Genomic DNA, 16,203 nt, shown 5'->3' on the forward strand with positions numbered 1-16,203 from the left:
CATGCTGCATGTCCTAGAAATTAGCAATTTCTATCTGTTAAAGGCACACCTATGCTGCTTGTAAACTACCTGCAATGTTCTGTTGTAGGTGGTGTTATATGCCCAGAGTCAATGTTAGAAAATGATTGGTGAATATTTTGAATTTTAATAAAGTTTTTAAAGTGTTGGAGATGTTTAGGTATTAAATTTAAGTATGAGAAAATATTTGGCATTTAATTTTCTTGTGTTAATATGTGGCAGGCTTCTCATCATACATTTTAAAGGAAGCTTTCAAGACAAATACATTTTAAATAGGACAGAAAGTTTTGATGAGGAGGACAGTGACTGTTATTACAGAGAGTAAACATATAAAACCATCTTTATGCATTTCATTCACAGTTTGCAACAACATGCTGGAATGTAGAATTTTTACACGAAGTACCAGAACTTAGAATTCTATGTATTTTAACATCTTTTCTATTATAGATTTATTTTTACTCACTTATAAACACAAATTTTGCAGATGGTCTTGTGTATACCAATAGCTACTCTGTCTAGACCTCTTTCTCTTGGAAGTCCACCCCTTTAACTTATACCCAATCTGTGCCCTATGTGTGCAACTGCAGGTTAAAAAGGTTTAAGACCCTGTGGTTCCTACACATAGGAGGGAGAGAAACTAAGAAAAAGAACAGAGGACAGACCTTCTTCAGGCACACATGTAGGCAGATCTTGTTTTCCAGTGTTGGCATTCTGTTTCAGAAAACATTTTCCCTCACGCTGCTTGCATTTCTTGTCTTACTCAAGGTTCTGCTGCCTGGATTTCCATGTTTAGGGTTTTTATGGCTAAAAACATCCTCTTCATTTTTCCTAGGTGTAATCCTATCTAGTTGTTTGAAGGATAATCAGTTCACATATTCAGATGTACATACAGGGTGGGAAAAGGAGGTTTGCTGTAGATATGGAAAATTCTATCTAATAAAGAGGAAGTATACTAATTGACCCCCATGCCATTGTAAAGATGGTGATACCTGCAGCCAATTAGGAGGGAATATGCTAATTGACTGCCCCACCTTCAAAGATGATGGTGCCTACAGGTACAAGATGGCAGTGCCCAGTCCTCGAAGACCCCAACTGCTCACGGCTGGCCCAAGGCACATGCAAGCCTCAGATACTGGCTGCCCAGCCACCCAGGGCCACCCAAAGCTCAGGTAACCAAGGCCAGCTGAGGCTTGCACTGCTGGCAGTGGCAGCAGCAGAAGTGTAATGGGGTGTTGCCTTCCCCTGATTGCCGAATTGTCTCCCACATCTGAGGGCTCCTGGATTGTGAGAGGGGGCAGGCTGGGCTGAGGAAAATTTATGCACTAGACCTCTAGTAATCCTATATAATAAAAGTGTAATATGCAAAGTGACTGTACCTCTGCTACACCCATAAGCCATGCCCACTAGCCAATCTGGAGTGAGTATGTAAATTAACCCAACCAAGATGGCTGTAGTCACGGAGTGAGCAGGAAATTTGGGATTCCCTGGCAATGGAGGAAGCCAACTTCCTGCATACCCTGCCTGGCCCTGAACTCCACTCAAGGCTACAAAGTTTCAATTATAGAAGATAAATAAATCCCAACAAAAATGGCAGCAGCCATGGAGCTGGAGAGAGCAGGAGGTTTGTGTTGCCCCGGTGATGGAGGAAGCCAAGCTCCTGCAGCCCTGGCCTCTGCTCAAGGCTATAAAATTTCAATTATAGAAGATAAATAAATCCCAACAAAAATGGCTGTGGCCATGGAGCGAGTAGGAGGCTTGGGTTTCCCAGTGATGGAGGAAGCCAAGCTTTTCTACTCCCCTGGCCTGACCTGGCCTCTGCAAAAGGCTACAAAGTTTCAATTAGAGAAGATAAATAAATCCCAGATACCAGGGCCTCCACTTGGGTCACAGGGGGGTGTGGCTGGCCTGCAAACCACCACAGGCCCCTCACCCACTCCTTGCCTTAAGGGAACCCCCAGCCTGACCTGGAGCACCCTTTAGGGCAAACCATCCCGCCCCCACCCACGCACCAGGCCTCTAATCCTATCTAATAAAAGAGTAATATGCAAATTGACCATCACTCCAACATACAAGATGGCTGCCCCCATTTGGTCAAAAATGGCTGCCCCCATGTGGACACAAGATGGCTGTAACAAGATGGCCAGCAGGGGAGAAAAGTTGAGAGGGACCAGGCCTGTAAGGGAGGACAGTTGTGGGTGATCAAGCCTATAGGGGAGGGAAGTTAGGGGTGATCAGGCCTGCTGGGGAGAGCAGTTAGGGGCAACTAAGCCTGCAGGGGAGGGCAGTTGGGGCAACCAGGCCTTCAAGGGAGGGCAGTTAGGGGTGACCAGCCTGGTAGGGGAAGGCAGTTGGGGGTGACTAGCCCAGCAGGGTGGGGGGCATTTGGGGATGACTGGGTCTGCAGAGGAGGGTAATTGGTGGTGATTGGGCCATCAGGAGAGCAGTTAGGCATCAATTAGGATGGCAGGGGAGTGGTTAGGGGTTGTTCATGCTGGTAAGCAGGCAAGCGGTTGGGAAACAGCAATCCTGGATTGTGAGAGGTATGTCTGACTGCTGGTTTAGGCTCGATCCCTAAACCAGCAGTCAGACATACCCTGACGGGGTCCCAGATTGGAGAGGGTGCAGACTGGGCTGAGGAACACTCTCCCCCTCTCCCCAGTGCATGAATTTTGTGTACTGGGCCTCTAGTACTCTATATTAATAATTCAGAGAATGATCTGAAATTTTAATTTATTTAAACTCAGTGGTATTAAGAATTTTAAAACAAACTTATAAAATCCTCAATAAATGAAAGTCAAAGTTTAGTAACAATTATTTGAAGACAGGAAAGAAAGCAGATTTTAGATTGGTTTTGGTAATATAAAAGGAGTCTAGGAAAATAGGCAACTAAATTTCACTAGTTTGTTAGATATTAGGATTTATAATGGTTAGACAGTCAAAATGGTGCACTGGTGAGAATAACAGGCTTTGGACTCAATCAGACATGCATCTGGCTCTACTCTTTCAAAATGAGTTATTCCAGGGAAACTTTAACAAAATCTCTGTAAATCCTAGTTTTCTCATCTGTAAAATGGTTAGAAAAAGAGTATGTATTCATAAAACTTGGGAAGATTAACTGAAGAAATTCAGATTAAGTACCTAGCACAGTTTCTGGAACATAATGATTGCACAACCAAAAAAAAGTGATAATTATGATTGTCATTGTTAGTAATTTGAATTTTTGACTAGTTATATTTATTTCTTTTCAGTTTTTTTTGACTAGTTGTATTTGTATTTAATTTAGAAAGTTGTTGTCATCCATATTAATATTTGAGGATTTAAAAGTAAGGATTAGGTAATGATATAAATATTACATGCATTTGTAAATATTAATATTCCTTAATACTAATATCACTTTTTAAGTGAACTGATGCTTTTGAGTAAATAGGTGCTCCAGTAATATACTTTTCATGGTGAGCATTAAGTTCCTTGTCAATTTATATATATATCTTATATTCCAAAATCTCAGATATGCAATTTTGCATGTATTCTGTGTAAGACTTCAAGTGCCCTAATTTTATTAATGGTATTTGGCTTGTTTTTAAATTTGGTCAGTGGTGCTATTGGCTCTCTCTGATGTCAAATAATGTTAACCTTTATTTGAAACTATTTTCTGTTGCTATTGAGATATAATGAAGACAGATAGAAACACATATTTGAAGTAATGTCCTTACAAGATCCTCTGTTGTACAAATCATGGAAGTAGAGAGTATGAAAAATAATGCATCAGTTATGACAATTGAGACACCTGATCCAACGTTCAATCAATCAATAACAGTATTTAATTTGATAAAGATTAACCAGAGTGTTTAAAGTATTTGTCACTCTCTGTCCATTATCATTTAGTGATGACTATTTTAATAGTAGACTCATTTTGAAATCTTGAACATTTTATCTTGTGCAATTACTTGGTGAGAATAGGTTATGAACTATTTTGTATTTATCTAACGGATTATTTAAAAAATGTAATCATGTAAACTTTTGCACACAAACATTAAATTAGTTAAACTTCTGGTTGTTTTCTTAAAAATAGGAATATGGTAAACTCCCGATAGAAAAACCAAAGTTAGGATAAGTATTTTCTGAGCGTTTATATATTTTATCTTTCTCTTTTTTTCCCTACCATATTCTCTCATTGTCTTTATTTATTTTTCATTTGGAAATGGTTTTGGTGAACTTAGCTACAAATTATGGGTTCCTGGCTTCCCAACATTCACAATTGATTGGAAGAGGAGGTGCTTTATCATATAAATTAACTTTATTTTGCTTTATTTTAGTCCTAATATGATTGTCGCTTTGCTTACTTCATAGATCTTAATATATAGTCTCATACTTCATACATTTAGTCTGTGTTCTGTAAGTTTTTATTGGTTGTACTGAATGTAAAAAACAATGTGCCAGTCCAGAAAGGGTTGAGCAGTGTAATGTGATTCTGTTTCTTTACTCAGAGTTTGTCTTCTAAACAAGCAAGTGATTCATCCACTCAAATAATATGATATAAAGTCCCAAGAAATTAAAAAAAATGAAAAATAACTTTAGAGAAAGTCAGGTTGATCTGTGGGAAATTCAAATGCATTATGTATTTTTTTGTGTAAATATATATTTTACAAGTTACTGCAAGATATAACCAACCTTTAACTACTCATCCCTGCTTAATATATAATAATGATTTAAAAAAAATTCAGATCTGAGTGTAACATAAATTGCTAAATGATTCTGAATTTATTGTTTAAAATCAAATACTTTAAGGGCATTAATAGAGTCTAGTTTCAGAGATATAGACCACCAGTGGTACTTGAAGGTATTTAATCTTCAGAGAGCTCTATAAGAATTGTTCATTTAATCTTGCTATTGAAACTATCATTTTAAAAATGCTTTGATAAATTACATCAAATAAAGGCGCAAGTCAACATGCACATTTGTCTTAAATATTACAAGATCTGATTTAATTATGGTCAATTTGGTAGGAGAGAGAAAACAAACATAATTTCAAAAATTCACACAGGTCACTGGGGGATACATATTCTTTGACATGGCCTTTGTAAAATCTCTTCATAACTTTTTGATTTACCTTGTTCTAAGAAATATTTTTTAAACAAATTTCTATTTTCAATAGACTAAATCTTTAAACTACTCTCATACTTCTCTTTAATGTTGAATAGTTTTTCAGTGATTCTAACAGAGGTGTGGCTAAAAACCAATAAAGAGATTGTACACTTGGTGAAGTCCGTAATAAGATCTGTTTTAAAATAAGTTCTTACAGAACTGCTGGCAGAGAAAACAGATTTGAGGGCTTTGTGTTTTTCTTTGACCTTTCATTTTGGTGGCTCACTGTTCTCACTTTCATTCAGATCCACCAAAGCTAAAGCTATGATGTGTGTGTGTGTGTGTGTGTGTGTGTGTGTGTGTGTGTTTAAGTTGGAACATGTTTAGCAAAATTTTTTTATTTTTTTCCCTTTATAGTCTTGTTATCTGGATTATGTCAAAATATGTAAAGATATTAGTGATTTAAGATACTTCCCATACTAGAGTACACTTTAGCCTTTGACAGAAGTCTTCAATTCTTAATTCTTTTTAAAGAAAATATGTTTTTATTGACTTCAGAGAGGAAGGGAGAGGGAGAGAGAAAGAAACATCAAAGTTGGGAGAGAATCATTGATTGGCTGCCTTCTTCCCCCCCACACTGAGGATCAACCCTGCAATCTGGGCATGTGCCCTGACCAGGAATTGAACCATGACCTCCTGGTTCATAGGTCAATGCTCAACCATTGAACCATGCTGGCTGGGCTTAACTCAATTCTTAATGGAACAATGGTACTCCCTCCTCAGTGGATAAGATAAAATAGCAGACCCAGAGGAGAAATTTGGGTATGGAAAGTTTCTGGGGTGCTATGGAATCTCTTTGGTCATTTCTGCATTTAAATAGATCTCATCTAGAATTTCTCAGACATTAAATTTTACAGGTATGTTTTCTAATCACTAGGTGAAAATGGATTCACTGGGAAACTGTCTAAAAAACAGTTGCCCCCGTTCAGAGATGCATAGTCAGCAACAAAAATTCCCTCAGTTGAATCATCTGATTTTTAGAGTCTGATAGTTTATATTTTCACTGCTGTTAAAGAAAGCACTGAAAATGTTATTTCCTGCTACAGTCCTTACTTCCTGTCCTAGTTATGAGCAGGAGATGCTAGAAACCATTGTACATGCATTATCTGTTTTCAACTCCCGTCAAGAAAGGAATGTTGTGCAAAGATCATCTGGAGTTTGTCTGACTTTGATAATGTAGTGCAGAGCTGTTCTAAAAATAAAGACAGGATTGTCGTGTCCATTAAGAGCAGCCTATTTCATCATTGTTGTTTTTCACTTGTGGCCTTGTGCCTTGTATGGCAGTTTCTATTTTCCAGAACAAGCTAAGAAGAGCCATTCTGTGTCTTTGGTCTGGGAATGCCGGTGCACAGAGTCTGTTTGTGAGAATAAATATTTGGCTCATACAAGGAGCCAGTGTTCTGCAAGTGTCATGTCTGATACATGTAAGCAGTATCAGCATTTGTAGGCATTGAAGCTTTATAAAATAGTCTTAGAATATACACTGAAAAACAATACAAATTTCCTAAGAGCTTGGTAACTCTGTATGTGATAGTTAATCAATTTTTCTCTGCCATCTGGTGAAATTAAGGGGAGGACTCAAGCTTATTAGTAGTCTTATAATTCACTTCACATGTTATAATTTAGTTCTATATCTTGGTCTTCTCTGTTTCCTTTTTAGATACTAGCTCGGTCATGCACTGAAATCCTGGAATTGCATCCCTCAAGTGTATGTGTGGGGGGTAAGTAGTTAGAATTTAAAAATACCATGTAAGAAAATGTATTTTTTTTCGTAGTTAAAATATATGATTTGAAACTCACGTTGGAAAGAGAATAGCAAAATTAACTTTTTTGGCATCTTTGTCTGTAAGAATTTTTAAATAATTCCTTGAAATATTTCTATTTTAAATTCAAATTTTTAAGACTGGAGTGTTATTTTAAATAATGAACATATTGTGTGACAGGCTTTTAGAGTCTTCTGTATATTTAGTTCATGTTTGAGACCTTTCCTCTGACAAGTAAAATAAAATATGAAATTTTGTCTTTCATCTGATTATACAGGCCATGATGGATCTGTAGATTTTTAGCTCCATGCTTTGATAACCAGGCCAAAGGCTCAGGGCACATAAGGAAGTGACTTAGGGCTTGATGGCAGGAAGGAAGCAGGTGGTTTCTTTAGCTGGTGCTAGGCACAGGCTCAGGTTTTAACACATCAAAGCCATCCTTACCCAGAGCATGAGTCTTTTTGACCTATTCTATTTCTCATTCACATTTGACATGGAGTTCATTTTAACCTGACTTTACTTAGAAAAGGAAAAATAATTTGGTGGGGGAGGACATATGCTGTGACGTTGACCATCGGCTTCCCAACAGCAGGACATGGTGTTGACTTCTGCACCTTCTAGCCTCCTTAACTAATGATTACTGAGATGCTTAGGAGGAATAGTGCATTGGACCATCCCAGCAGTTTTATAATTCCCGATTCACAGATGGGGAAACGGGCAGAGACAGGTTTCATATTTGCTATTAGTAATTGTCTTATTAGACCCCTTTGTCTGACTGACTCTAAAACCTAGGTCCTCTTTTTACTGAGTCATATTTTAATTATTACCTGCATTTTATTTTAACTTATGAGTAAAATTCTTTTTATAACATTTTTAAAAAATATATATATATTTTATTGATTTTGTACAGAGAGGAAGGGAGAGAGATAGAGAGTTAGAAACATCGATGAGAGAGAGTCATAGATCAGCTGCCTCTTGCACACCCCCTACTGGAGATATGCCCACAACCAAGGTACATGCCCTTGACCGGAATCAAACCCGGGATCTTTCAGTCCCCAAGCCGACCCTCTATCCATTTAGCCAAACCGGTTTCAGCAATATTTAATGGCCTGTGAGATGGCAGTATTTTCTTCCATAGTTACTTACTATGTATGTGTTAGATTATGTGTTAGATAGGAGGTGTCTGAGGGGATTGAGAGCCAAAACACTATTAAAACAGTTATAATATATTATCTTGCAGCTAAGCAGCACACACTTATTTGCCAATCAAGATTTTAGATGTTAACTTTTTTTCTAGCATGTTATTTTACTCTCTAGCATTAAGTGACTGCTCCTGTTATATACATAGAGTACAATAAATTAAGTCAACTTAATTTAGTGACTGGCCATGGATTATCTGTAGTCCAAAATACTTTGCCTCCAGTGAGTTATAAATTTGTATTAAACAAAAAAATGAATGTGGGATTAGTAATGTGATGAAGCTGTTCAAGAACTCTGTATGGTGTGTCATACATAAATTAAAACACAACACATGAAAGTTCTAAGAACCAAAGCACAGGGATCGTTAATGTTCTTTATATTCCTATACCTGAAAATAGAGAAAAACAAAGAGGTTTTATTTCTTCTCATATTTTCCTAAGCAGAGAATTTGGGGAAGTTTGTAGGGTATATAATATCTCCACTTTTCCCCTAAAGGATCTAAGAAGGCAAGGAGAGTTGGAAATAGAGCCATGTCTTCTTTGTTATTAGTTGGCTGAATAGTGTGAAGAAATTCATTCTTTCTACCTATTTTCAAATTATGTCTTTTTTTTTGTTGGTAAAGCAGTGATTAAAATGTTTATTTTTCTTTTTTACTTCTAGAGGAATTTCAAATCGTTTTGAATGGAAGAGGATTCAACTTGGGCAGCCGCAATGGCAGTGTTCTCTGTACTTACACAGTGAATGACACCTACACCAAGAGTAGGTTCCCATCACCTGTGTTGTTTTCATATCAGCTGAGCAAGTCAGCGTCAGATGTTTTCCTCTTTTCCCCAACTGAAACCAACAGTCCTATGTTTTTTAACAAAGGAAAGGGAAATGAAGTCCCATAATAATAGAAATAGTAGTAATTAATTGTTATTTAATGAAGGCAATGTTTGTTCACAGCTTCATCAATGTTGGATGCCATTCTGAGTAGCCTCATTATACAGATGATGGACTTGTGGCTGAAAGAGTCAAATAACTTGCCTGTGGTGACACAGTCGATAATGCCCAGAGCTGAGAGTTCAACCCAGTTTTCCTGTCTGTGCTCTGTAGTGACTACATCAAATGCCTGTTTTGGCTGCCTCTTTTTCTAGATTTATTTCTTATCACTCTTGCTTGAAAATCTAACTCACTTGGACTACTCTACTACTTATTGTCACTTGTTTTCTTTCTTTTTTTTTTGTGATATATTTTATTGATTTTTTACAGAGAGGAAGAGAGGAATAGAGAGTCAGAAACATTGATAAGAGAGAAACATCAATCAGCTGCCTCCTGCACACCTCCTACTGGGGATGTGCCTGCAACCAAGATACATGCCCTTGACAAGAATCGAACCTGGGACCCTCCAGTCCGCAGGCCAATGCTCTATCCACTGAACCAAACCGGTTAGAGCTATCACTTGTTTTCTTTTTCCAATTTCCCAATAATTTGTCAGTTAGGTTTTTGAGATAGGCTTTTTGTCCTATAGGTATTTTACAACTCTAGTGCCCACCCAGCATAGGGTTGATTGATAATTATTGTATTTATGGAGTTAGGTTTTATTTATCCTACCCTGGCTTTTAAAAGAGCAAATGAGTATAATGTTTTTATCTTCATTCTGAGAAATATTCTACTTACATGATCTTAGTATTCTGAGCATTTTGGGTTTCTGTTAAGACATTTTTTCCTCATTGATGATTATATGTCTTCTAAAATTTATACTGGAAGGCATATGCTACAACTCTGAACTCTGATAGAATTATTTCTTGAGAGGTTCATCTACAATTTTGCAGTTTATCTGATGGTACTAAACACTTCAATTAGCATAGCTTTGGCTGCACACACAGTAACTAACTGTTCAATATGTGTTTGTTGAATTAAAGTGGTGATGATCTCAGCATGATAAATGTCATAATGAATTACTTTCTTTTCTATTACGATCATCATTTTGGTAAGGCAAGACAATAACATATTTTAACAATAACAGTTTTTAACAAATTTTCTCAAAATTGATGAGGACAAATGAGGAGGACAGGCAGTTGGCCATAACTCTCACAATCCAGGGCTGCTGGCTCCCAACTACACACCTGCCTGCCTGCCTGATTGCCTCTAACTGCTTCTGCCTGCTAGTCTGATCACCCCCTAACCACTCCCCTGCCAGACTGATTGACACATAACTGCTCCCCTGTTAGCCCGATTGCCCCCAACTGCCCTCCCCTGCTGGCCTGGTCACCCTTAACTCCTCCCCTTGACAGCCTGGTCACCCCCAACTGTCCTCCTTTGCAGGCCTGGTCTCCCACATCTGCCCTCCCCTGCTGGCCTGGTTATCCCTAACTTCCCTCCCTTGCCAGCCTGGTTGCCCTAACTGCCCTCCCTTTCTGGTCTGGTCCCCCACAACTGTCTTTTCCTCCAGGCCTGCACCTTCCCCTCCCAACTGCCCTCCCTTGCAGGCCTGGTCCCTCCCAACTGCCCTCCCTTGCAGGCCTAGTCCCTCCCAACTGCCCTTCCTTGCAGGCCTGGTCCCTCCCAACTGCCCTCCCTTGCTGGCCTGTTTGCCCACAACTGCCCTCCCCTGATAGCTATCTTGTGGCAGCCATCTTGTGTCCACATGGGGGCAGCCATCTTGTGTATTGGAGTGATGGTCAATTTGCATATTACTCTTTTATTAGATAGGATACTTAGCTACATAAGATTAAGTATTTTAAAGTAAGTATTCAAACAAATAAGTAGAAATAGATTATATTTTCATCATTTCCATTCTAGGATTATCCATTTGATCATGCAATGTGTGAATATTTATAGTCTAGGTCATTTTCTCACATATTGTTAAAATTACCAGGGAAACTTAAGCATACAGCTTTATAAAATATAGGTTTTATATTATAGACACATCTGTTTTATTAAATGCTTGAAATAAATTCATTCTTTTTTGGACATTCATCTTTGTTTTCCCATCATTTCTAAATTCTGTTTTTAAATATATATATCATTTATTTAAAAAATCTAAGGTATTTGACAAATTGGGGAGTAGATGATAATTTCATGGGGTCTACAAATGTATGTGAACTTAGTCAAAGTAAAAATGTCATGATTTATTGTATAATTTACTGATACTATATATCAATGTAGTTTATAACCTCTACTTTTAATTCCTTTTTTCTTCTCTTCTTTCTATAGATGTCTGTTTGTTTTTTTATGCTAGTATGTCTAACGTTCCATACTTGAACTCTGATTGTCTTAGCCTTTCATATTATTAATAAAACTGAGATTCATAAAACTCTTTACCAAGTCTATGGCATTTTATTTTCCAGGTGTAAAGCCAATGAGTGTGGAGGGTAATTCTGTGCTTTGTCCTGCACCTAGCCTGAATAAAGTTGGAGAGTAAGTACTTCATTAAAAACATTTTAAAACATTTAAGCTACCAGTTATTAGGGAATGGTGACAGATGTACATTGGTTATTTTATGTATAGTGTGAACATGAAATAATAAACCTTAAACACACCACTCTGATTAGTACTTTACCTATACTCTTAGTTTAATAAAGTCCGTTATCTTATTTCTTAACTATTGATTAAAAAAAAACCTCTATAAATATTTATCTGGGTGGGTTTGAGAATTATTGTTAGAGCCTTTAAAAAATCAGAGCCACAGTCATTATTTTGAACTTTAGAGTACATAATTTACCCATGTGCACATACACAGTTCCAAAGTGAAATTTTGACTAATTGCTATAGTTTTTAAATATTAAGATTACAGATAAAAATTAAAATGGTTCATAAGGCACACCTCAGACTAGGAAATACTTTTGCTTTAATTTGTTTCTCAGTCCTGTGAAAGTCTATATTCTTCAGTTAAAAGAAGGGATATTTAGTTTGGGAGAAGACCTTTATTTGAATCACCTATGGGTGATTCAAATATATATATATAATTTTACTAGTAATTTATTATTTCCACTTATGATTTTTATATTCTCTCTATTAAGAAGGGAATGATTGGAAACATTTAAATATTTCCTATCCCAATACTACTGGGTACAATATGCTTATGATAATGAATAGGATACAGTTTTTTTTTTTTTTTAAGATCACTTTCAACAGATTTTGAACCTAGAGTAGAGGAAAGTAAGATATACAAGGCCCCAATCCAAATTCTGGATTGGTGTTCAAATGATGCAGATTATATTTTTCTCTATGGAACCCAAGAGAACCATGTTAGTAGTTTGAAGTTTACTTGAGCTCTTATCTTCTGAGGATGCATAACTATTCAAGATATCTATTGAACATCACTTTGGGTCACCTAAGTAAATTTGGGCAGTATCAGCTGTCTCTTTTAAGTTGATTGAAGAAGTACAAGACTATCAGACTCTTTTTTTTCTTTCTATAAAAAATAGTTATTTTCTGTGTTAGGTAATAATCTAGTTTCATGGATAACATGCCCATGGCTGTGTATCAGACTGTGTCTTGGAATTTGAAGCAGATCCATTTTTCCTAGAGTCAGCTTAGCCCCAAGTTCACAGTGAGACTCCACAACTTTCTGAGTAATCATATCTGTGTTAGCAGTGATACATGCAAGGACTTAATGTTTGGTTTCTATTTTAACAAATCTGTAATTTCATATTGATTCTCCTGATCATTCTCCTCCATCTGCTCCCGTAGCTGTCTTTTCTGTTTTAGTCATTGGCAGCTCCACGTTTTTTTGTGGTTCAGGTCAGAAACCTTTGATTCATTAATGATTTCTCTTACATGCAGGCCATCAAAGAACCTCATTAGCTCTAATTCCAAAATATGTTCGGAGTCCAATCCTTCCCCACCTCTTCTACTCATGCCATCCCAGACCAAGCGACTTTCATCTCTTGCTTGGTTTATTAGCCTCTCTGCTGTTTTTTTTGCTTCTGTTCTTGGCAGCAGTGATCCTGTTAAAGCACTTAAAATCGTCCATAATGAGTTCCCCATTCCACTCACCGTGAAAGTCGAGTGACTGCAATGTTTTACAAGGTTCTGCAGGATCTGGCCCCTCCTGTCTCAGACTTCATTTTTTTTTTTTTTTTTTCCCTTTCCATATGGTCACACTGGCCTCTTTGCTATTACTTAACTATGTCAGCTTACTCCCATATCAGTACTTTTATACTTGCTGTTCCCTCAGCTTGAAATGCTCTTCCCCACATGGTTCACTCTCTCACCTTCTTCGTCTTATTCAGAGGTCTTCTTCTTAGTAAGCTCTTCTTGGTCACCTCATGTAATCATACAGTCTTATTGTGTCTCCTTCTTCTAGGGTGAATTTTGTTTGCCTTGTTTCTTGCTGTATCTCTAGGACCTTACACATGCCTAACCTACAGTAGACTCGCTAAATATTTTTTACCTGAAGAGTAACAAATACTTTGATTTACTACTTATATAAACAGTTAAAAGAGCGCATTTGGTTGCTGGGAGCAAGGCCTCTACTGGGTTGGAAAAAAATGATCAGATTCCTATTTTGGAAGGAATGCCGTTTAAGAAAGCAGAAAACTATCTTGGATTTTTAAAAAACATTTCTATCCATTTATTTGGGAGCTTGCTTTGCCTGTAACTCACAATGATAATGTAAGGCACATTATGACAAGATCGTGGGGGCTGAGGTAGAGAGACCAATATGAAGATCCTGGTGAAGGACAAAGGGAGAACACTTCTTGCTCCTTCCTCCCTCCCCTGACTCCAGCAGCAAAGAACCACAGGTTTCAAAGTCCAGCTGGCTCCCTCTTCACCCCACCCTTGTTATCAAGCTCCTTTTAAAGCAACACATCTTTAAACATTAAATTCTTCTGTTTTTGTTTTGTGTATTTTTTTTTTAATCATACGAGTCCAAAAAACAGTGCTTGGGAATTCATTCTCAAGAATTCATGTAGAACAGGTGGCGTAGATTAAAGCCTTGGCAAGATTCTTGGCCAAGTCAAATAAAAAACCCAGCAGATCATGCACAAAGGCAACAGTTCTGGTGAGAAATGATGAGTTACTCCTGTCGGCTACAGGATCCCAGAGTTGGTTAGTTTAGGAGCCAAGGTCCTTCTGTCCTTGAAAGTATGAAACCAGGTCTGTGCCAGCTCCATACTGCTGCTCTAGGAAGCAACGACAGCTACAGATAATTGAAACACACAAAAGAAAGAAACCCTGTTTATAGTTTATTGAGTAACAAGGAGCTCAGAATAGTCTGTTGTATTTATTCGCCTCTTGCCAAGCCCAGAGCTGCCTCGGGAGAGGATGCCGACTGTCCTTTTCCGGAGTGCCTCTTTTGCAAAGCGATAGGCTATGTGATAGGTGTTTCTTCTGTTCCTTTTTTGTGGATGACCTGCCTGGTCCATAAACCACGAGAGAGAAGCTGACAAACTGCTTAGAACGTCTGTGTACAGTTCAAGTGCATGGTGATTTCTGTAATGCTCTTTGTGTTCAGACACCTCGAGATTACCATATAGGTTAGGTTTCCTCTTGGTTGTGTGGCCTGGCAATTAAGCTGATTGCAGACAGACTATTAAATATGAATGGAGCACACTCTGTATGCCATGGGTACACTCTGGAGAAACTCTCATCCCTCTGGACAATGCAGGGCCCTTGACTCACCTGAACCAAATGACCATCAGTACATGTTCTAATCTGTGCTTTCTGTGTGTGAATCCCTTCTCCCTCCTGCCAGGAGAATGGATGCAGATGTGCCCTCTGAATGTTTTTTAATTTGTCATTTGCCAAGGATAACTGAGGAATAATGATATTTTATCTTTTAATTCTTTTTTTAATTGATATTTTTTATAGAGAGGAAGGGAGAGGGATAGAGAGAAACATCGATCAGCTGCCTCCTGCACACCTCCTACTGGGGATGTGCCTGCAACCAAGGTACATGCCCTTGATTGGAATTGAACTCAGGACCCTTTAGTCCGCAGGCTGACACTCTCTCTACTGAGCCAACCTGATCAGGGCTATTTTATCTTTTAATTCTAAGAGGAAAACTTGGTTTGGGGTTTCTTTCTTGTGTTGTGTTTTGATTATCTTGGATTTTTAGTAGTAGTGTCTACTTAAGGAAGACACCTTACTTTCTTCTCCAAAGTAATTATAAAATGCAATATGCCTGGTCTGTCCTAGATACTGAATGATTTTTCTTTAGAATTTGCCTTTGGGCATTCCCTCCTTTTGAAGAGACTACCATAGAGACTGCTGATAGTCTCAGTGACTTATAGATAGGCTACCTTCAGGAGATGTGATTTTTAAAGATCATATAGAGCATAATAAATATCAGACATGAGAGGCCATCCTCTGTTTGGCTTGTGACACTAATATTTCACCTACAAGCAAACTTTTAGGGAGAGATTGTTTTGGGAAGAAGCTTTGTCTAACATAATTACTTTTGATCTTCTTTTTCTTTTTTGAAATCAAGTACATAATGCCACTGAGGCAAAACTTGAGAAGATGCTATTTGCGAGTGTATTAGGTATTTAGGGACATCATTATTTTTTCTACTAAGTATGTTGCAAGTAATTTGGAGCTTTCCTTTGCCTGGACTGTTCTTCAGATGCTTTTGTAGCTCTCTTCTGAGATTGGATTAAAATCAACACAGCTGAAACACTTTGGTTTTGTAAGGTGACGGATGCTTAATACGCTTGCTTAATTATCTGCTGGCTAAGGTTGCAAACCCATTAAGTAGCTAGTTAGTCTATATTTCAAATGAACACATCTGGCCCAGCAATGAATGAAGGTTTTTCCTGTGTGAGGGTGACAGATGTGGTGATGGTTCCCCCTGTTCCCACACTTAAATAATTAACAACAGGCTGGTGAAGCAACCTTAGACAGACAGTCTCAGAGCCAGATGTGTAGTCTTAGTGCTGGATCCATGGGCATGTGCCTCATCTCATTAGCCTTTCTCAACTTTATGTTATAGTTCCTTGAATTACATTTGTTTTAGGATTATTTGTTGAAAACCCAGGGCTCGTGAATTTTGGTTTGAAAGAGGGTTAACTTGAAATTCTTGACTTGGAGATGAGAACGAAGGATGTAGCAGAGTAGTCAGGACAAAAATTTGCATTCGGAAATTGAT

General features: G+C 37.8%; 1 protein-coding gene across 2 annotated transcripts in view; it reads left to right on the forward strand.

Annotated features, from left to right (window-relative positions):
- ANTXR2 (ANTXR cell adhesion molecule 2) overlaps positions 1 to 16,203 on the forward strand; it is a 129,385-nt gene that overhangs the window by 29,273 nt on the left and 83,909 nt on the right. For both annotated transcript variants that reach the window (XM_045571379.1, XM_036412635.2), the window contains exons 8-10: positions 6,824 to 6,884; positions 8,787 to 8,885; positions 11,459 to 11,528. In XM_045571379.1, the coding sequence (XP_045427335.1) occupies positions 6,824 to 6,884; positions 8,787 to 8,885; positions 11,459 to 11,528 (230 nt within the window). The remainder of the gene's footprint in view (positions 1 to 6,823; positions 6,885 to 8,786; positions 8,886 to 11,458; positions 11,529 to 16,203) is intronic.

This window comes from Pipistrellus kuhlii, unplaced genomic scaffold (genome assembly GCF_014108245.1).
Source record: "Pipistrellus kuhlii isolate mPipKuh1 unplaced genomic scaffold, mPipKuh1.p scaffold_m20_p_1, whole genome shotgun sequence".
Classification (NCBI taxonomy): Eukaryota; Metazoa; Chordata; class Mammalia; order Chiroptera; family Vespertilionidae; genus Pipistrellus; species Pipistrellus kuhlii.